The 21,500-nt window shown below is 48.7% G+C and overlaps 1 protein-coding gene across 1 annotated transcript in view; it reads right to left on the bottom strand.

The window, feature by feature from the left end:
* Positions 1–17,719: 17,719 nt before the first annotated feature.
* The window catches only part of RDX (radixin), a 64,543-nt gene continuing 60,762 nt past the window's right edge, over positions 17,720–21,500 (bottom strand). The window contains exon 14 of the mRNA XM_031443759.2: positions 17,720–17,801. Coding sequence (XP_031299619.1) covers positions 17,735–17,801 — 67 coding nt within the window. The 3' untranslated portion in view covers positions 17,720–17,734. The remainder of the gene's footprint in view (positions 17,802–21,500) is intronic.

A 21,500-nucleotide genomic window follows, 5' to 3' on the forward strand; every position in this document is an offset into this window, starting at 1 on the left:
GTGGTTTGTTTTTGTTTCATGAAGAAATTGACCTCACACAGCAGCACAGATGCCACATAAGGCAAGCATCCCTCTCTGGTCCACGGCCTGCCTCGTCCGGCGGCTAGTGATCCATCCTCTGCAGGATGAGCGCACATTTAGCGCCCGTGCGTTGGAGCCGTAATTAATTCATATGAAAATCGCAATTAAATGCCAAAGACAACTAGTCTTGAGGGAGTGGGTGTGCACAGCTCTGTGGTAGAGGGGTTCAACCCCCGGTACCTCCATAAACCTCCCCTGCCCATCGCCCCCCCAAAAAAGGCGGCTAGTCCTACCTTGTGGTTCTAATTAAGTTTCCATTCATGATTAACCTCAGCTACTTCTGCTTCACATTGAGGCTTCTAGATCCCCTCTTGTGAGCCTCTGTGGTACAGATCTTTCTAGTTTTCTGCACCTCTCCTTGCATGAATCAAATGTAGCGTCTTACTGACTGACGCTGCCCCAGGTAGGTTCACTTCCCTTCTTTTATGACCAACTAAGAATTAAAAATACTCTATTTCAGATGCGGTCACAATTCTGAAATTAGCTCATGATCTTTATGATTTAACACACTCGTGTGTCAGTGTGTAAGAAACTTTTATTTCAGAGAGCAGATGTTTTTCCCCTCTTCGTTGCTTTTCAGACTCTTGCTTTTCTTGTTATTTTTTTCCCCTAAAGTTTCTATTTGTCATTGTCAGGTATTCCGTACTTTCCCACTTAAGCTATTAAACTGGGGTTTTACGCATTTAGGTAACTTGGGCCTTGTCAGCAAATGATTATTGTAATGTTCAGCTGTGGTTGGCGGAGAACTCGGTATACCCAAAATGAGCGTTAGGTGGGAGAGGGTGAGCTGAGAGTGTCTTACAGCAGGCAGACCACTAGAGATGAGCAGAGAAAGGGAGACACAGGCCCAATGGCAGGAATTGGGCAAAAAGGAGGGACACGGGGCCAAATGCAGGAAACCCTACATCATGAAAACAGCAGGGATCCCTGGGCAGAGAAGGAAAAGCAGGAACCTCTGGGCTGAAAAGCGGTCACACATTTTGTGGTGACCAGTGGCCCAGAGGCCAAAAAAGAAAGGTGGGAAAAGGCAGGAAGCTCCAGTATCTGAATATAACTTTTGCTTATTATGCCCTTGTTTCAATAAAATTACCTTGCAGATTGGAAGTACCCATCATGCACTGATGCCATGACACTTCTGACCCAGACTAAATAAGGACTAAAATCCCTCCTCCCTTTGGGAAGGTGGAGCTGGGATGGAGATCCGAGAACACGACCCCAAACCCCAAACCCTTCCCTCCCCAGTGAAGATTCTGCTCGTTCATTTTTACACCCTATGTAACCAACTCGCCAAAAAAACTCAGGGCAGCCACTCACCTGAGCCTGCTCTCTCTCCCCTTGAGAGTGTCCTAGCCATCCCTTAACAAATCTCCACTTTACTTTCCTAACCTCCACGTCCTGTCTCTGAATTCTTTCTGCGATGGAAAGAACCTAGTCACCACCGGCAGCAAACCTAGAACATGAGGTCAGACCACAGTGTTGACCAGAGCTAGCGGTTTGCTTCTACCCCTCCCCCCCCAGTACCTTTGTCTAAAGGGAAAGAATTAACACCCTGGGGGAGACTGTAAAAAGTGACCACAATGGTGAATCTATTGGAAACAAGACACCTGCAGTGGGGCCTCTTGTTAGATAAAGGCATGTACTTGAGGGCATTTGTGCCTCAGCCTCGATGCTTTGAGTTAATGATACTCAATTGGTGTCTAAAGTCTTTTATAAGGATTTTTTTTTTAGTCTTTCAACATTTTAAAGGTTTTCTTTTAAGATTTTTAAAGTAACCTTTTTAAAAGTGTATTTCTCTGTACATGCAACCATCAGCCCGGGTGGGCGCTGAGCTGGGGCTCAGTCCCCCTGTACCCATCCTACAGGTAGAGATGGGCAAGTTACCAGAGGGCGTTGCAGCAGACTAAATGCATTACAGCCTTTGAACAGGTAGATCCACAGTGTGCATTCAATAATTGTTAGGTAAATGTGAGGGGCTTAAATACATAGTCGTTTTCAGACGCTTTCATTAGAGCCTTCTTATCATGTGGTCATGTTGCAGAAGAGATGGATTCTAGCCGTCATTGCAATGTGGTACAGTCAGTGCTGCTGTGTCTTTCAGGAGCGACACTTTAAAGAGTGTTTCCTGGCCCCCCATTTCCCTGCTACCCTTGTTAGGCCCTTCTTGGCTTAAGGGCTTTCTACATATCATAATCGGGAAATAAATGGAATAACCAAAACAGCAGGACTAAAATGGAAGGCAAACCTTCCAGAAGCTCACCGTTCAGTGGGTGGTGGGCTGCACTACTGCACCTCTCACCAGTGACGTGAGTGGAGGGAATATTGGCCCCTCACTATCAGAACCCATGAAGCCAGTCCTGACAGAAAAACACATGCTTTGTGGTCTCAGGTGGGTGATGCAACACGTCTGGGGAGACATCAGGTGAGTCTGGGTGAATGTTTTAAGCATCTCCTCTGAGTTTATAACTAACTGCTGCTGTTAAAGCTGGGGCGGTAGGGCTGGTGGGGAGACCACTCACATTTGAAGGTCCAGTACCACAGATAAGGCAAACAAAAATCCTGTGAAATAGGCATGGTCCCTATTTTAGAAATGAGAAGCTCAAAGGCAAATCCCTCTCTACATGCCTCCAAAATTCTTCTTTCCTTTTCCTCTGCTGCAAGACAGTGCCAGGGATGGGTCCATGAGCATCCTCGGTGTGTGTTATTTTATTAAAATTTGGGTCTGAGGAATGACCAGCCCCCCACCCCATGGCACGGTAGCCACACATTCTTCAACAAGCTGACTTTCCCTGGGGACAGACTCAGACTAGGACAACTCTGAACTAGACCTTGCATTACTCTCCTTCCCTAGATCCCCACACCTTCCACCTGTAGTCATGACCAAGATGTCGTTTGTGTCGTAGGGAAGATGCCCCCAGAGATTGGCCTGTCCTGAGGCTGGTGATGACAGCCCTGCCCAGGACCGAGCCAGCTGCCCAGGCTCAGTGCACAGGCCCGCAGCTTTGCTGACGAGCAAGACCGATCGGTTCTGCAATGGAAGGAGGTTATGTTAGAGCCTGGACTCTTGTCTCCACCCCTTGGTGCTGTTTGTAGTCCTTGAGGGTAAAAGACGGTACTTTCATTTTATTTATTTATTTATTTGTTTGTTTGTTTGTTTGTTTTTATTGGGGGGGGGAGTAATTAGGTTTATTTATGTTTAGAGGAGGTGCTGGGGATTGAACCCAGAACCTCGTGCATGGTAAGCAAGCGCTCTACCCCTGAGCTGTGCCCTCCCCTAGTACGTTCATTTCTGTTTCCAGTCCTGCTCAGAGCCCTTTTTTTTGGTGGGGGGCTGTCTTTTGAGAAGCCCCATTTAGCTTTCAGACTCTCGCCAATGCCCTCTGCAAACACACCACCTTTTATGGGAGGCAGCTGCCATTTGCAGTGCCCCTGCTTTCTATTTGCACAAATTCAGCCTGAGATTAGAAACAGAAAAATTTCATTAGGTGGTAGAAGAAATTCCCTTCCCAGTTCCCCAGGAGAGCTGGGTGAGGGACAGAACTCCCCGGAAAGAAGGGGAAATAAAATGTTGCAATGTGCCTCCCATCCACCAAATCCCTGGCCTTCCTTGCTCTTGTCAGGGGGCCCCAGCGGGTGGCCCTCGGGCCCCGCACCAGACACAGGCTTTTTCACCATCTCAGCCTTCAAAGCTCTTTCTTCTCTCCCCCTCCACTTTCCAAAGATGTAATTATCACTCATTTGAATAATTATTTCAAATATGCATGTGAAAAGATTCAGGCTGATGGCAGATAGCATTTTGTAACTACATGAAAAGCCATTCAATAAACTCTGGAGGAGACTGATCAGTTTGCTTTGTATGTTACCAAATTACAAGACGAAGGACAAAGTCCACTGCGCAGTTGTGAATGCAGCACACGTTAAAATGCTGCAAATTGCAGAGCAAGGATCACAGCAAAATGCACGTTCTAGCCTGAGCTCAACTTCAGGGACTATGTTGAGCTGGGGAGGTGGAAAGCAGTGGGAGGGTGTGAGTGGGCCAGGGTCAGGGGAGGCCACTGGCCCAAGGAGCAGCGCAGGAGAGGGTCCTCAGGCCCCAGGTTCTTAGCAGCCTCAGAGCAGAGCCCACAGAAGGCAGCAGCACTGGGCTCCTGCCTTCAATCGCCGCACATGCTCTTCCTGGTTCTGAGTCACCCTGAAAGGTGAGGACCCTCAACCCACCCCCTCACACTCCCCAGCCAGAGTTTCCTGGGGTGCAGTGATGGGTCTGAGGTCTCCAGGCAGCCGTGAGTGCAGGGAAAGAAAGAAAGAAGATGGCAACTGGCTTTGAAAGCTCCCCTCCATCTCTCTAACAATTTAACATGCAGACTTCCGATGCTACTTCCCAGACTGGGAGCCGGAAATGCCAGGTGGTTAAAGGGGAGGTGCAGGGAAGTTTGCATCCAGCCCCAAACGCTAGGTATTCCATTAAAATAGACACAGAAATAGTGCATTCAAGGATCCAGCAACCCAGCTCTACCTGCCCGAGCAGAAGCTAGAGGACAGTCACTATGGGGAGCCCGGGGGTGTGCTTCTTCACTTGCGGCCCATCCTGCAGGTCTGTTTGTTCATCTCAACAGGGGGCAGCACCATCAGACTTGCCTTTCTGAGCCTCCTCTGCTGAATTGGAGGCACAAGCACAATTTCCCCTGCTTTGCCTGGGGTCACAGTACACCTCCTCCCCCGCAACCGCCAGCGATTCCTGCCGCCACGACCCTCCCCTCTGGGAGACCCCACATTTCGGAGGCAAACTGTACCCTCCCAGAGGAAAAGAAATGGAATTTGAGAGACATTAACTCTTTCAGGTTGTGAAGTGAAAAACTGTAGTTCACAGTAATGCTGAGCCCAGGGCCTGGGGCACAGCAGACAGCAAGGAGGGCTGGGCACCAGGACCCAGTGACTAAGGGAGTGGTGAGAGCCCCAGGGACTCTTTGGCCTGTGTCCTGTGGGAGGAGGTACGGGAGTCAGGGTGGCAGGATGAGCAGGAGATCTGGAGACACAGGGACCTTGGTGCCCATCTGGTGTCCCCACTGCCATGCTTACGGCCCTGAGCAGGTCCTTAATCTTGAAGCATAGCTACTTCCTCTATTAAGAAGGGGGTTCTTGGGTGGGAAGGGATAGACTGGGATTTCAAAACGTAGAATAAACAAGATTATACTTTGACACAACATTGTAAAATGATTATAAATCAATAAAAATTTTTAAAAAATATATTATACTGTATAGCACAGGGAAATAGATACAAGATCTTATTGTAGCTCACAGAGAAAAAAAGTGACAATGAATATATATATGTTCATGTATAACTGAAAAATTGTGCTCTACACTGGAATTTGACACAACACTGTAAAATTATAAATCAATAAAAAATGTTAAAAAAAAAAAACAAGAAGAGGGTTCTTTTGGTGGGGAGGGCATAGCACAGTGGTAGAGTGCATGCCTAGCATGCATGAGGTCCTGGGTTCAATCCTGAGTACCTCCATTAATAAACAAATAAATAAATACCTAATTACTTCCTCCCCCCAAAGGAAAATAATTTTTTAAAAGGTGAGGGATCTTTTTATTCACCTTCCAGCGGGGCTGGTACACTTAAATAAGATACCTGCATAGAATGTCCAGCATCAGAGCCTGGGACATAACAGGCTAAAAGATGTGAATGCCCGGCTCCAGCAGCCACTCCCTCACCCAGCACACACAGGGCCTCCACTCAGCCTTTTGGAGATCTCACTTCCTCACCTCCTGTCCACCCTCCCCCACCGCCCAGCTCAGACCTGGGGGAACCACAGCTTCCCTGGTCGGGGTCTCCTTACCCCGTCTCCCTCAGATCCACCTTCTCCCTCTACCCTGCAGCCAGACCAGGGTTAGCCTTCTAACGATGCATTTCCTAGAAGCCCTTGAACCCCCACCCCCTGAGACACACACACTTGCTCTGTGATGCAGCCAGATTTCCCTATAATATCCCAAGCCCACGCATCACAGGGACGTCCCGGTGCACATTCTGTGTCCCCACACTCGCCATAGACTCTGGACCACTGACTCTCCCAAAGTCTGTGTGGCAAATGTCCTCCTTGCCCGGGGCTCTGTCCTGCAGGCCCCTCACCTGGATCAGCTCTATGTTTTCACACCAAAGCAAAATCCTTGGCTCCACTTAAAGGTCACCCTCCACGTTTTTTCCCGCTGGAGGTCGGACTCCCCTTGCCCATAGTGCAGACCTCTGCTGCCTCCCGCGACCCCATTGTAAAACTGGAGGCCAGATGTGTAGCAGTGGCCTCGGATTCCCGTCGTTCAACGCGGCGGCCAGGCTGGACGGCTCCTGGTTCCCTCCAAGATTCTTATCCACCATCTTTCTCCTCCGTTTGCTCAAACCAGGAGTATCTCAGAGCAGTGGCTGTGCTGGGTTCAGTTCTCCTCTCTGATTGATTGATTGATTGATTGATTGATTGATTGATTCACGAATTCATTCAGCGATTGCTGCGTGGGGGGGAGGGGCTGAGGAAGAAGAATCTGGGGAGAGAAGTCATGGTCACAAACACCTACTTTAAGTGCAGGCTTCCGCCCTTGAGGGGACGTAGTGTGAGGGGGAACCTGGGAGGCGTCCGGGATGCTGCGCCCAGTGATAAGCCTGGCAGCAGACAGGAAACCGGTGCCTGGAAAGCAGCCTCGCACCCCAGGACAGAGGTTGACTGCTCTGGGGGCGCAGAGGATATAAAAGTCAAGATGCTGAACACTGGAATTTGACACAACATTGTAAAATGATTATAAATCAATAAAAAATGTTAAAAAAAAAAAAAGCACGCCTGAATGGTAAAATATACACATTTGAAAATATAAAAGTGTGTCTGTGAAATATCCTTTTTATCATTTTACAAAACTGGGATTAGAGATATGCATAATATTTAAAGGAAATGATGTTATGTAGAAATTAAATTACATTAGCATAAAAAAAAAAAGTCAAGATACCACGCGCGGGGGCAGGGAGACGTGATGCAGAGCGCCCTCCCAGGACAGAGAGCCCTAGAGTGGGCGACCAATCGCGTTCTTGGAGAGGAAGCTGGAGGGTAACGCAGACCAGCCTGTCCACACCCGCTAAGGAGTCAGCTAGAAATGAACACCAGGCAAGCGGAGAGGGAGGGGGAGGGAGCCATCCAGAAGGTAGCAGTACACCTGCGCTCAGGTCAGGATAAGGGGCTTCAAAGACTTTTACTTTCTCTACATGAGTGCGGACAAAGCTGGTTAGAACCGGATGCTGCAACTTCATAGTGGAGAGAAGGATCGGACTTAACATACCCCACAGTGTAATTAGCATTGCAGTTTGGGCCCCTCCCGGGGCTTTTCTGTGTGCGCCCTGGGTAAGAGCATGCGCAAATGAGATGGCAGGCCTGAGCACTCCAGGGACGTGAGCTGTCAATCAATCTCAAGAACGCCCTACGGCAGGATATGAGACGAGAGAAACAGGGGAAGGGTGCCATTTTCCTCTCGGGTTCGCCCGCCTTCGGTTCTCAAAGGCGTAGTCGGCTACCTTTTGCTCCACTGATAAAAGCCTCTGTTTACACAGTGCTCTCAGTCTTCGTTTGAATTTCTTTTCTCTCTGGTAAAGACAAATAACCGAGGCCTTTTTCCCCTCCTGGCGGTAACACGCCCAGGACTGGGGCCTCCACCCTGAGGGTTACCCGTGGGGCGCCAGCCCAGCCGGATCCCGCACTTTGGCCGCACAACTTAGCTGCTGCGCTTTGCGCCTCCCTCCGGGGCTGCCCCCTCTAATCTGCCTGGATCCCGAAACCACTGGGGTTTGGGGGCCCTACAAATAGGCAGAATTTGGGGGGCGGTAAAAACACTGAAGATTTTAAACAGGGATGAAATGGTGGCTCACGATTTTGAGGAGGCCGGTGAAGCCGGCGGAGATGGGCGATGGGAAGGTTGCAGCCAATGTCCATCCAAACAAGGGTGCGAAGGAGGCGCGCCCAGCGGGTGGGACGCAGCTCTGAAGCCAAGTCAAACCCAGCCCTTTCTGGAGTGATGCTTGAGCAGGGTTTTGCCACAGGGTCCCCCACGCCGTAAAGTCCTGCGCCAGAGACCAAGTGGCCACAACACCACACCCTGAAGTCCGGGCCGCCCCAGAGCAGCAGCCCAGCAAATGTCAACTCACTGGCCTGTAAATCCTCTCTAGGACATTAGGACTTCATCTTCCCAGTTCCACTCTTGCCCACCTCCCCAAGCCCACTCTCCGCAAGCAACCAGAAGATTCTCTTAAAACTGTAAGTAGGGCCAGTCACTCCCCTACTGAACACCCCCCAGGGGGGCTGCCGGTGCCTCTAGGGCACCGTCTGTCCTTAGGCCTCCCCACCCAGCTCTTGAGAAAGCAACCCCGTTGTAAAATTGGAGGCCAGATGTGCGGCTGGCCTTGGCCTCGGATTCCCTAGTTCAACACGGCAGCCAGGCTGGACCGCGCCCGGCTCCCTCCAAACGACGGAGGGTTCCCTCGCCGGCTCTGGCTCCAGCTCTGGGCCTGGACTCGCCCCTCCCCGGCTTGCCTTTTGGAATCTGGAGGCCAGAACTGAGGCTTCTCCGCGAAGCTAAAGTCCCCTGCCGCCTCGCTGTCCCCTCATCCTCTGATGGAGGGTCCCCTCCTACCTTGTCACCCGCCCCCTCAGTTCCCTTCATGGGCAACAAATAGCGCCATGATCACCCTGGCTCTGCTCTGAAGGGCTGCAGCCCCTCCCTGGACTTCTAGCAGCTTCTGCACTTCTCGACTCTGCACCTTCCCCTCTCAGGGCCCTTCTGCTTGTCATTCCCTCAGCCTGGTTTGTTCTCCGGGTGCCCGCGTGGATCCCTCCTTCTCTGCTCAGGTGCCGCCTCCCCAGGGAAGCCTCCCTGACCGCCAGTAACGGACCGCAGCTCCGCGTCCCCTGTGTGCTGAGCCCAGTGTTCTATTTCTGCCCAGCCCTTCTTACCCTGTCCTGTGTTTACTGCTCGACTGAAAACTGAAACCCCATGAAGGCAAGGGCTTGACGTGTCTGGTTTTTCAGTGCATGTGTGATGGATGGGTTGACCAGGTTGCAGATCCCCTGGGAGGGAGCCTGGATCCACCTGAGCGAGCACAGCTCCAGCGCAGGCTGGGACCCAGGCTGTGCACACCTGCACACAATCTGTGGTGTGGGGCTGTGGGTCCTAGCTCTCCTCTAAGGCCGTGAGCTACTTGAGGTTGGCCCCTTCCCAGTACGGCCACTGCCCGGGTCCCAGGTGGGCAGGAGGTCAGGGGCCTGGAGGAGATGGGGCAGTGAAGCCTCCGGGCTTGGCCAGGAATGGGGCCAGGGCACCTGTGCCCTGATGATATGACGTGTGGACTTAAAGGGTTTCCCCCAGGTGACAATGGACAAAGTCAAGACCCAGCTGTGCAGTCCAGAGCTGAGCTGTCATCGCCCAATACAGAGTGAGGAAAGGGAGGTGCCCAAAGCCTGGCCAGCACACAGACCAGGGTGACACTTACTAGGGCAAAGCCATTTTTCATCAGCTCCAGCATCCCCTGTGGCGGTCTGGAGGAAAGGGCAGCTTTTACTTCCAGGCGTTGTTAGTCACCTGGGACTGGTGGGCACTCCTGGGCATGAACTTGAGCTTTGGATACAAGCGCTCCCCACGTGGCCAGCCATTGGCCCCAACTCCCCCCTCCCCCGCCCCCTCCTTCCTCCCAAAGCTTCAGGATGAGGCCAGAGCACAGGGAAGGTGGCCAGTGCTATGAGACACACAGCCACTGGGCTTGCTGCCTGAGCAGCTTTGCTGGAGGACAGAGTAGAACCTCCAAGCCTACTGTGAATTATCAGCAGGTGCCGCACCACCGGGCCTGGCACTGCACTGGCGGAAGCCGCAGCCCAGCTTCCAACCATTCATTCTGAGACAGTGCCTGGGGCCCGGCGGATGGTCCTGAGCACTTGGCAGATGAATGAGTGAGTGAAAAAGCGATAACCGTGTTCCTCGTGGCCAGGCGCAGGTGGTCCTCGGCATTCCTACCAGGTTCTTCATTTTCTCCTTTTGGTCACCTTCTGGCATGAATCCCTCGGGGCCAAGTGAACAGGCTGCCTGCCCCAGTGTTACAGGACACTGACTAGCACCAATGCATTAAATTAAGCCAAAAGAAACCAAAAATGGGTTTTGAGCACCTACAGACTTTATCTGGGGAGGAAAAGAGTATGTGCAGTAGAAATCAACTTATTCTTTTACAAGGTAGAAATTAAAGGCCAGAGAGGTTGAATGATTTGCCCAAAGTCACACAGCAGAGCTGGATTTAGATGCAAGACGTCTGTGTGGTCACACTCCAGGGCCCCGGCTCCTCTGGAGGGCACACTGAGGTCAGTTTTGGCCTGTGCGCAGTGAGGGTCTGGGGGTAAGACACTCCACCTGGGGCCTGCTGTCTTTGGGGAGGAGGCTGGATAAACTGCTCTGGTCCCATTCTTTTTCTGCCACCTCTTCATACTCTGGTCGCCTCTGCACTTCTCCTCTTTTAGTGTCATCAGGCCCCCTTGGAAGGGAGAGGCCACAGGCCACAGTCCAGCCTGGCCCCATGACTGTTTTCCCATGTAGTTGCAATCTGGTGGGAGTAACACAAGACCTGTGCACAGGGGAAGTGGCACCGAGGACAGCGGGGCTCTCGCCGTGGAGCCAGGGACCTCTGGGGCTTTGAGGAGGCCATCCCAGGCACTGCAAAATGTTTATTAGCATCCCCGTTCTCTCTTCACTGGATGCCAGTACAAACCCCCGCCCCAGGTCTTAACAGTCAAAAGTGTCTCCTATTACATCATCAAATGTCCCCTGCAAAGCAAAATCACCCTGGTTGAGAGCTGGTGGAACACAGAATATAAACACTACAGGGTAACGAGGAGGAGAGGGAGCACGGAGAGTGCCCAAGGGCAAGAGGGGACATGACCTGGCCTGGAAGAGTTGCAACGAACAGCGAATTGCAGTGATACTGCAAATGGTCCACGGGCTCCGTGACCTCTCCCAGCCCTGCTGGCAAAAAGAGGGGTCATCTGACTAGTTCCGAGCAACGGAAGATGAGCAGGAGACACAAGTTTCATATGAGATGGAGGTGGTGGGAAGCCCATGTGGGGTTCTCCAGTCTCCATCCCTCTGTGACTTGCCGAGGAGACCACGTGTTCTGCACAGTGCAAGGAAAACCAAGTGCCTGCAGACCTGTGAGGAGCGATTTGCCCTCAGACACACACAGAGCCAGGGATGAGCCTCGGAGGTGTGGGCATTGTGGGGGACCAGGCTAGAGCCTCGCCCATCCTGACTAATAGAAATGGGGCACATTTCTCAAGGGGGTGGGGAGCCTGGGGAAGGCCTGGAGAAGGGACACCCAGATGCCAACAGGCGAGGCAGGACTGGCTCTGCTGGAACCGCACACGGGGTGGGGCAGTGGGGTGGGGAGTGGGGCCCAGCCCTACAGCGGCGGCCAGAGAGGCCAGAGTGGAGAGCCAGGAGGCCAGCGACAAGGCAGATGAGACGCAAGTGAGTTTTAAGAATCCTTGAGTTTGCTGAGTAAAAGGAACCATTCACTCAAGAGTACATTCTGAATGGCTGCATTTATATTAAGTCCGCAGTTGTAAAACATAGCTCCCCTTTTAGAATTCAAGAGCGTACTTACCCTTGGAGGAGAATCTGGGAACTCAGAAAAGCATGTGGAACTTTGTGGGGAATAAATGCTCTTTCTGGTCTCGTGCTGATTCCACTGGTGCATTCAGTGTGTGAAGATTCTTCACGCTGTCCACCAATCTGCCAATGTTTGTATTTTAAATTTCAATGAAAAGTGTTTTAAATGCACTTGCTTATGCATTTTCCGGAAGCCCCTATTAAGTGTTGATTTGTGCCCTGTGCTCTGCAAGACTTTATCAAAGGAGAACCGCACTTGTGTGTTGAACTCTGTTTTTAAATTGGCATCTCAGGGCTGATTTACAGCCAGCATTGATTCATCTTGTGTTCTACTTAAACAGAAATGAGTATAATCCATCACCATTTGTTCCTGCCCAAGGCCGTGGGCTAGAAGAGGACATTGATTTGTGAGAATGACTCATACGGGCCAAAGAATGTTCGCCTGCCCCCGCTGAGTGAAGGGCGCTCGGCTGACTCATCCTTGAGAACATTCAGTTCTGGATACTGAGGGGACCAGTGAACAGAGCGCCTCTCGGTCTGGCGCCCCCGGGTCTGTAAGTGGGCTCCCCAGTCCAGCAGCCTCACCTGTGCACCTGGCAGGCTGCACGGTCCTGGGCCCGACCCTGAGCCTTAGATCAGACGCTCTGGGGGGTGGGGCCCGCATCTGTGGTTTCACCAGCCCTCCGGGTAACACTGATGCTTATTAAAACGAGAACCAGTGGGCTCAGTCAATTGAGAATTAAAAGAAGAAGCGGGCGAAGGCCACAAGAGCACCTCTTTCACGGGCTGAGCTAGTGCTGGGGCATCTGGGCTTATGCCTGTGGCCACCAGGCTTCCTAAGATCAGACCCCAAATGAGACAGACACCCCTCTCCTGTGGGGAGCTGACCATAGTGTGTGCCTCCTCCTACCAGCCAGCACCCCCCCCCCCGCAGGAGCAGAGCGCAGGGCTGGGCCCACAGCGCCTCTCCACACTCCCTGCTCCAGCAGCTCGTCCTCCCACCTGGAAAGAAAGCACGGGGGGCCGGGAGGGCAGGAGGGTGGCGTCGTGCTGCAGGAGGGCCACACTCCCCGCCAGTGCGCTCCTTAGGTGTGGACGGCGGTCGTTTGGGGTTGGAAGGGATCAGTTTTCTCCATCCAGGTGGCTGCACCCCCGTCAGCTTTGCTTGAGCAGGACTGGAGTCCAGCAGGTCAGCAGGACCAGGGTGCTCCTAGGGCGCTGCCCCTCTGCGGGGCGGGGGCGTCTGGAAGAGAGGTGGCTTCTTGTCCTGAGGCTTCAGCTCCCCCTCCCTTCCCTCCCCCCTCCCATCCTCAACTGCCCCAGGGCCCAGTGCAGCCCTGCAGAGGGCAGCCTTCTGCGCTGCCCAGGAAGAGGGCGCCTAGGAGGAAATCCAGCCAGCTTCTTCCCCAAGGGGAATGTGCGCTGAGTGGTTTCCTTGGAAGGGGTCTGACCAGGTGGTGCCTCCTCTTTACGCATTTCCCGCTACTTGAAACCACCTTCCTAACTCTCTCCTGCCTCTCAGTCGCCCACTGTGGCTGCTCCCCGACCTTCCTGGGGAGCGCTGACAGTGGGCTACCCCACTTCCCTTTCCCAGAGGAGGCTCCAAGAACAGAAAGGACCTCAGAAATCATTTGGTCCAAACACCTCATTTTCCAGCAGACGCATCCGAGGCCCAGGGCATTGGAGCGACCCGTCCAGAGTCAGCCACTAAATTAGCCGCAGAGCTGCGGGTCCATCCCCAGGCTTGGCGCCCACAGGCTGAGGCTCCCCGACCCTGCACAGTCCCATGAACGAGCATCATCTATAATTGTGCTCACCTTGTATCGCACTGTAACCAGAGGCGGCTGATCCTGTGTCATGTCTCTTTTTTAGTTTCCCCCTGTGTCACCAGTCCTGGCAGACAAATCTGTGTGTAGAGAAGGCCTGTCGCTGTGCCTTGACCTGGTGGCCTTGAGCCTCAGGCCCCCCTCCCCTCCATATTGTTTTAATAAACAACAAGTTGTCTTTCAAGTGCTGCCTGTGTGTGAATCCTGCCCCTGGACCCCCAGCTTCTGGCTCTGCCGCGTCTCCAGGTCTCAGGGCTGGACGGTTCTACACCAGCCTTTGCTTAGAATCGAGGAGAGGCCTGAGAAATAGCAATTTGATGAGAAACCACACCAAGCATGTGGTTATCTTTTAAGTGATAAAAATGCCTGATAAAGATTTCAAATGAATTGTGAGACCAGCTTGACAACAAATATTCCTTGAGAGAAGACAGACAGCTCATTCCTGCCAAATAAAGACGTTATGTGGTTACATGCGCCCTGACCCAGGGCAGTTTCTAAAACAGCTGGACTGACTTTGTGCCCTGATAAAACGTCAGAGACAGATGGAAAATCCAGTATCATATTGGCATATTTTATATGGTTTTCTGAAAAATCTTTAAGGGGAAGCTTTGTGCCTGGCGGGTGAGGACCTGCCGTCTAATCGAAGCACAATACATTCTTGGAGGATGTAAGAGTGACTCTGAAAATAGCTGACTCTTGTTGCAAACCGTCACCCAATCCTCTAAGCTTCAGTGCTTGGACAGTCAAGCCACCTGGGAGGACCAGGAATAGCGCCACCTCGTGAATTAATAATGCGGCTTCACAACCCAGCTCTGCCTTCTTTCTCCGAACCCTGGCCAACTCCAAGCTAACACCTTGTGAAATCAGAGAAGATGAGAAACTGAGAGGGGGCAGGCCAGCCTGCTGGTCAGTCATCCTTTTGCTGTCTACCAAAAGGATCCAGAATCAAGTGGAAAGTCACGCCCCAGATGGATGTTAGAATGTATTTATTGCTACATTTATATACAATTATACAAACAGCCAGGACAGGAGGGGGATGGTGCCGCAGTTTCTCCAGGTTCCACGGATGTGGGCCAGTAAACAGAGCCACAGACCACTGAGTGTGCTCTCAGCTTGAAGCCAAAAAGAATCACACACATTTTATTAAAAAGTGGAAAGTTCTTGGAAATTCTCTCCATATATCCCTCCTGACAAGCTAGTCATGCAGAAAAACAGTGAGTTCTCGGAAGCTTATGCCTTCAGGCATCTGTTGAGGGGATGCTGCCTCGAAGACAGGATGCAGTTAGGGTGCTGGCTGGGGACCGCCGGGGGCAGTGCGCGATTCCACGTCCTGGCCCATCTCTCAGGACTGTCCTGGGAATGGCAACCAAGAGGGGTGTGGAGAGAGACAGAACAGCAAGAAAGGGAAAACCAGCGGTAAACTGAGACGTGGAAAGATCCACCACCAAGAGCCGTGGTTCACGGAACACTCGTCCATCGGGCTCCAGCTGAGGTTCAGGACTTTGGGGGATACAGACATTCAGGACATCCGAAAGCTCGCCATGGGTCCGCTGCCAGGGACCTGCGTGAAGACACAAAGTAAACAGGAAAAGTTAGGCGTGAAAGAAGAAAAGTGAGTTTTAAATATTATCATCGCCGGGTTGACAAGGGCATGACCCCAAACACCTTTCCGGTAACACGCAGCCGAGACTGAGTTGACTGTCGGGCTGTGAAGGAGGTGGAGGGCCTTCCAGGGGCACCAGAACAAAGATGGGTCCACAGACCGCGTGCTCTGACCTCAGCCCGGCCAGAATCAAAGGCTGCTCACACAGTGGCTCTCGCGACGTTCAGACCCAGAATTCGGATGCGGACGTAGGACCATGGTATAAACATTGTTTCATGTCACAATTGTATAAACCTTAGTGATGTGACTCACAAGAGGAGTAGCTGAGCCCCTCCATGGGGGGCAGGTGTGCCCGAGGGATTAATCTCCTGATTTACCCCAGCTCTGTCTTCCCCCTCAGGCCGCCTCCCCACCACGGTCCGGGAGAGAAGGTCTTGGGATCACGAACACGGCCTCCTAAGTGACAATCAGCCTCGCACCTGGGAGAAGTGACAAGGCCTGAAGGTTGAGACCAAGAAGCCTGTGGTTCTGAGGACACAGATGACCAAGGGCCTTTGGGGTTGATCAGTAATTTGGATGCAGCCTGGCGCTGAGGCTGAAGGGCGCTCAGCCCCTGAAGACACCAGCCAGCTGCGGTTCCTCCACGACTATCCAGCACCTCCAGTTCCTCGCCGCCACGATCCCATAGACCCGCCCAGCCACAAGGAAGGCAGGATGAGAGGTCTGATGGAGAAACCCTCAGTTCAGTGGGAGGATGACCAGAAAACCTGTCAGAAGTCCCTGTCTTCTTTCTTGGGTCAGTAACGCTATAATCAACTAAGGAGGGGCCCCGCCGTGCTTCTGAGGCTGCCAACTATGTGACATTTCAAGCTGAAGGATGTGGCGATTACTGACTCCCTTGATCCTTTAATAAACTCATTTCTCGACAATTCACAATCACTGTCATTTGATCCTGACTTTCCTGGCAAGTCATGCAGAAACTTTCTGCTCATGCTTCTGACAACAACAGCACAGAGTCAAACACACACAAAGGATTTGCTCGAAAAAGCAAAACCATTAATGGGTGAAAATCAGTGAGGAAAAGTTGCGAAACATCAGGCACATTTCAACTGGAGGGATTTTACCAATCGGCAAACAAAATGGAAAGAGTTACCTAAATGCCTGTGTTGGAAGAAATGATTTAAGCATGAAGCGCTGAGAAGACACTGTTCGTGGCAATCCATCGTTAAGGATATGTTTTAACCACGGGTTTTAGCTCAGATCTCAGGAATAAGACTAGCTGGATCCTATAGATTCGCAAACAGCTCCACCCCTTTCAAAACGAGTGAAACAAATGGTGATGGAAGTGTCACAACCCCTTCAAGTGGATTTTGAAACAATGAAAATATTTCGATGACATCATGGAATGTCAGAGATTCTTGCTTGACCTTCAGCTCATTTCAGAGCAATCCAAAAGTCAGGGCCAAAGGAGCAAATCGTTTCTGAGACTTCCCCAGCTGAAGTGAACATACATCGCTCTTTTTTATGTCACATGAAAAAAAGCTAAAAAAAATTATACTGTTATAAGAGACATTTATTCCGCATCATAAGCTGTTATCTTGAATATACTCACATACAGCTAGGGTTTGGCTTACAGAACTTTGAGAGGCTTAATCAGCAAGTAGGGGCAGCACAAATGTGTCACTCACAGTCTGCAAGATAAACTGCATGGCTGTGGTTTTACTTAGAAACAGGATGGGTCAAAAATAAATCAAATTATTTTATTTTATTTTATTTTTTACTGTTTTTTCCCTTTTTCAGTTTTATTATGTAGAATTATTACAGTTCGACTGCACATACACATTATATTGCATGTAAATACATACATACAGTATACTGTGCATTTAAAAATAAATTAAATAATTTTAAAACAAACTCTTGTCATGGTAAACATGTTGATCAGTGGTTTTGACAGGTTTCCAAACTGAGATCAATGCATAATACTCACCTGGCTTACAAGCCTGTCCTGCAAATCTTCTACTCAATATAGATGCATGGCACTTCATTCTTGAGCATATCTGAACTTTTTTTTTTTAATAAGAAAAACCCTTCCAGCAGCACACAAGCGGCATGTGTGTGAGTGTGCGCTCTAATGCTCACTCCACATCAAGAGTGGAGTTTCACAAAGTAGCGTGTCCGATCAGCTCACCAAGATTATGGGTAAAAATCTCATTTTAATAAACTCTATCTGATCTCAAAATTATTACACTGGAGGAAGATGTTCTTGATTAGCAAAGAGCCAAAGGGATGCCACAAGTGAGAAGGGACACTGCGAGGGTGGATGTAGGTGCTGTAATGGGGTGGGTGCCCTGGGCCAGCTCTTTTGACTGGTGGTTCACTAGATTAAAGGCTCTGGACTGTGGATAACAGAGTCAGGTTCTTACTGGGTCCTGCCAGCATCCTGGATGTGGAGACGGTGAGGCAGGTCTAAAGAGAAGGCGGGCTGGCCCCGGCCACCCGACTGCCAGCGGTACTTACCCCGTGAGGGAGGGAGCCTTCTTGCTAACTGTTACATTTGCTTTATACTGCTTTGGCAAGAACGCATCTGGAACAATGCATACAGTTTGGGTCCCCACCTTTCAAAAGAGACAGCAAAAGGTTAGAAAGCACTTAGCCAGTGACCACAGAAGGAAGTAAACAGTACAGAATTCCAGAAACACCCTCGTCACCCTGGATTACACAGAGCCTTCTGGGGAACCAAACTGCCAGAGTGATCACCAACCTGATCTTCAACCTCTTAACTTTTCTTTTTCAATCACTTTTGAATCTCCACTCTTACAATGTGGAAATAAGAATAACTTTGTATAGCACAGGGAAACATATTCAAGATCTTGTAGTAGCTCATGGTGAAAAAGAAGATGAAAATGAATATATGTATGTTCACGTATGACTGAAAAATTGTGCTGTACACCAGAAATCAACACAACACTGTAAACTGACTATAACTCAATAAAAATAAAAAATAAATTTAAAAAAAGAGTAACTTTAAATCTCCCCTTCAAGGAGATGCTCGCATTCCAATTGTGGCAAATGCACAAACTAACCAGTTTCACAAGAAGACTAATGGATCTCTAAGCTGTACCCATCAAAGCCTTTTCAGTATTAGAGTAACGCTGAAGATCAGATTCTATAGTTTATCTGAGGTTCTCTCTTGATTTAGCTAGGCTCTGTTAAGATATCATTCAGGCACCTACCAGACTTAGGTACCCAGTATGCTTCGTGGTGCCTACTTTGAAATTAACACTTGTTATCTTGGAATAAGCGAAGGCTCAACACACTATACCTGCCTCGTGAAAGACGAGGCAGGGGGCGGTGTGAGGTGAACAAATAAGCAATAAAAACTACCTTCCTTGTAGCCACGTTCGCACTGTAGTGGTGAAAGGGAGAGACTTCAGCCCTGCTTTCTCTGCTCTGTCTTCTTCAGCTGACTCCCTGCTAATTCTCAGAATCAGCCCTTAGAAGACACCCAAGACCAAGGCGCAGTGAACTCTAAACAGAAACTGCTAACCCAGCAAAGCTTATCCACGTGTCAGCTCTCTGACCCAGGGCAACGTTGTTTACTATGCTCGATGGTTAAGCAATTGGAAATGCAGTTACTGGTCACCTCTATCTTATAAATGGGTTATAAATCACAAGGGCATGTGTGGTGGGCTGTTCTCCATGGAAACTGTGTTTAGATGGTTAGTTCAGTTTCCAAGCAGTTTAACCCACCATGAAAAACGGAGGCTTTGCAGTAAAATACAGTAGAACCCTCAAATTTGGATAAAGGAACACAGAAACAATAAAACAAAAGTTTAATACTTTTCCCTTAATACTTAAGTTTGATGTCAAGTGGGTGGAATTGAGTAGGAGGTGAGTAAGTGCTACTTGAAATTTAAGAACATTTTAATGAGAATTTTAAGTATTTTCAAGGACTTTGAAGGTTAGCAGAGCTGGCCCTTCATCGTACCATATGTCATTTAAAAACACGTTGCTGTATTTTTCCCCCACTGACCAACACTACTCTCATCATTCTTAACCGTAATTGAGGTGGAGTTGCAATACTCATAAAGGAACAAAAGGAGAGAGAGAACAAAGGAGAGAAAAGAGGTTGGTTGGCATGAGTGTACTGAGAAATGTTGGAAGAGCAGGAGAAAGGATGGGGGAGTAAAGTGGGTAAATATAAGGTACAAAAAAGAAAACAGAATTAATTTAATGAGGAATTACAGTGATGACAAAGAAAACTACACATATACATTTCCTTAAGAGAAGACGAAAGGTGAAGAGATACCAAGTCAGAAATGCTGAAAGTTCGCCACCAAGTGGCGCCATGAAATTAAAATACCTCTGCAGAAAAGAGCAACCCTTAACAGGGGGTGAGCGGGAGAGAGTTACAAATCAGAGGGGCAGGACGGTCACAATGGCTCAGTGTTCGTGGAGCGCCAAGCCATAGTTCAGGACATATATCAGGTTATCCCAGGAACGCAAACTTGGTGTAATATTTAAAAAATCTATTCATTCAGTATGTTAACAAACAAAACAATGCGCACACATATGTTATCTCAGTATACACAGAAATTGCATTTGATGAATTTTAAACATCTTTTTTATTAAAAAAAAACTTAGCAAAATAAACATGTGTATATTTATATATGGAAGTTGCAATAACTAGATAAATTTTAAACATCTTTTTTATTTAAAAAACTCTTAGCAAAATATTTATATATATGTGTGTGTGTATGTGTGTGTGTGTATATATATTTTTTTATATTTATATATATATATTTATATATGGACGTTTCATTAACTGGATGAAGGTCATCTACCAGAACCTACAGCAAACATGTGGCAAATGTTAGGAACATTCTTCTGAAATCAGAAATGAGATGCACTGATTTTCAACATTGTACTCAAAGTTTCCGTCAAATCAATTCTGTAAGATAAGAAAAAGAAGTGAAAGTCTTAAGGATTGAGAAAACCGACTGAGAGCCATCATTATTTGCAGAAGATGCCGATTTAGGCAGAAAGCCCAAAAGTCTTCACAAATTATGAGAAACTAAGATATAAGCAAGGTTCCTGAATATAAGGTCAGGAAACAAAAATCAACTTCATTTCTATACACAAATAGTTTTTAAAACATAACTATTAAAAAGAGTGAAATTAAGATGCTTAATAATAAATCTAACCAAAGAAAGATATGAGATCAATGCAAAAATTTAAACTTTACTGAAAATCATTAAGGAATTCATAAATAAATGGAGAGATATCACATTTTCATGACGAATAATTATGTATTTTTGTAATCATAATTTTTGTAATTTTGTCCCAAGTTAATCTATTAGTACGTTTCTAACCAAAACGTTCCCCCCCCCATATAATTTAAACTAATTCTAAAATTTATGTGGAAGAACAACAAAGGGTCAAAACTAGTCAGGAGTTTAATATCAAAACAAGGTGGAGAAACTCTGAAAGAAAACAGACAAAAAACAAAAACAAAAGTCATTTAAACGAAGAGGAGACAAGAAAGGTCCATAAATTTAGGAAAACTTCTGAATGACATTGGTAACTAAGAAAATACAAGTTAAAAAATACATTTTAAACCTATCAAACTGGCAGAAATTTAAAAACCTAGTGACACCATGTATGGCGACATCCTCCCCGGGAAGATGATTGATGCGCACCTAGGAAAGGCGAAGATGCCCCCGTAACCGAACGGCTCCTCCCTGGGTCTCAGCGTAGAGCTACCGCGGCTCACGTTCGCTCGGAGGCACGTCCGAGAAGATTTACGGGTATGTTGTTTATGAAACAAAAAACACTGGAAACAAGCCACGTGTCCATAATGGATAAACTATAGTGCATTCATGGAACAAATTCCCTCGCAGCAGTGAAAACGAATGAACCACAGCTATGTTCAGCAAAATGGGTGTGTGTGTGCGCGCGTGTCTGATCAAAATAGATGAAGTTCATACACGTGCAGATGAAGGCATTCTATTGCTTATGGACACAAAGAGTAAAAGTCAAAGAAAAAGATGATGTAATAGAGGAAGCATACCGGTGCCAAAGTTACTGTTTCAGAAGCTGATGCCGGAGTATTTATTATATGTATATACTGACATGTATCATGCTATATAATATAATAATATATACTATTTATAATAATATATTTCTTTGTATTTCTCCTAAGCATGTTTCTTTCCCTAATCCTGTTTTTAAAACAATGTTTAGGTTTTAAATGTTTAAAACAGCAATTGATGGAGGAAAAATACTGCAATAGACAAGGAAGTTACAATTCTTTT

Source organism: Camelus dromedarius, chromosome 34 (assembly GCF_036321535.1).
Source record: "Camelus dromedarius isolate mCamDro1 chromosome 34, mCamDro1.pat, whole genome shotgun sequence".
NCBI lineage: Eukaryota > Metazoa > Chordata > Mammalia > Artiodactyla > Camelidae > Camelus > Camelus dromedarius.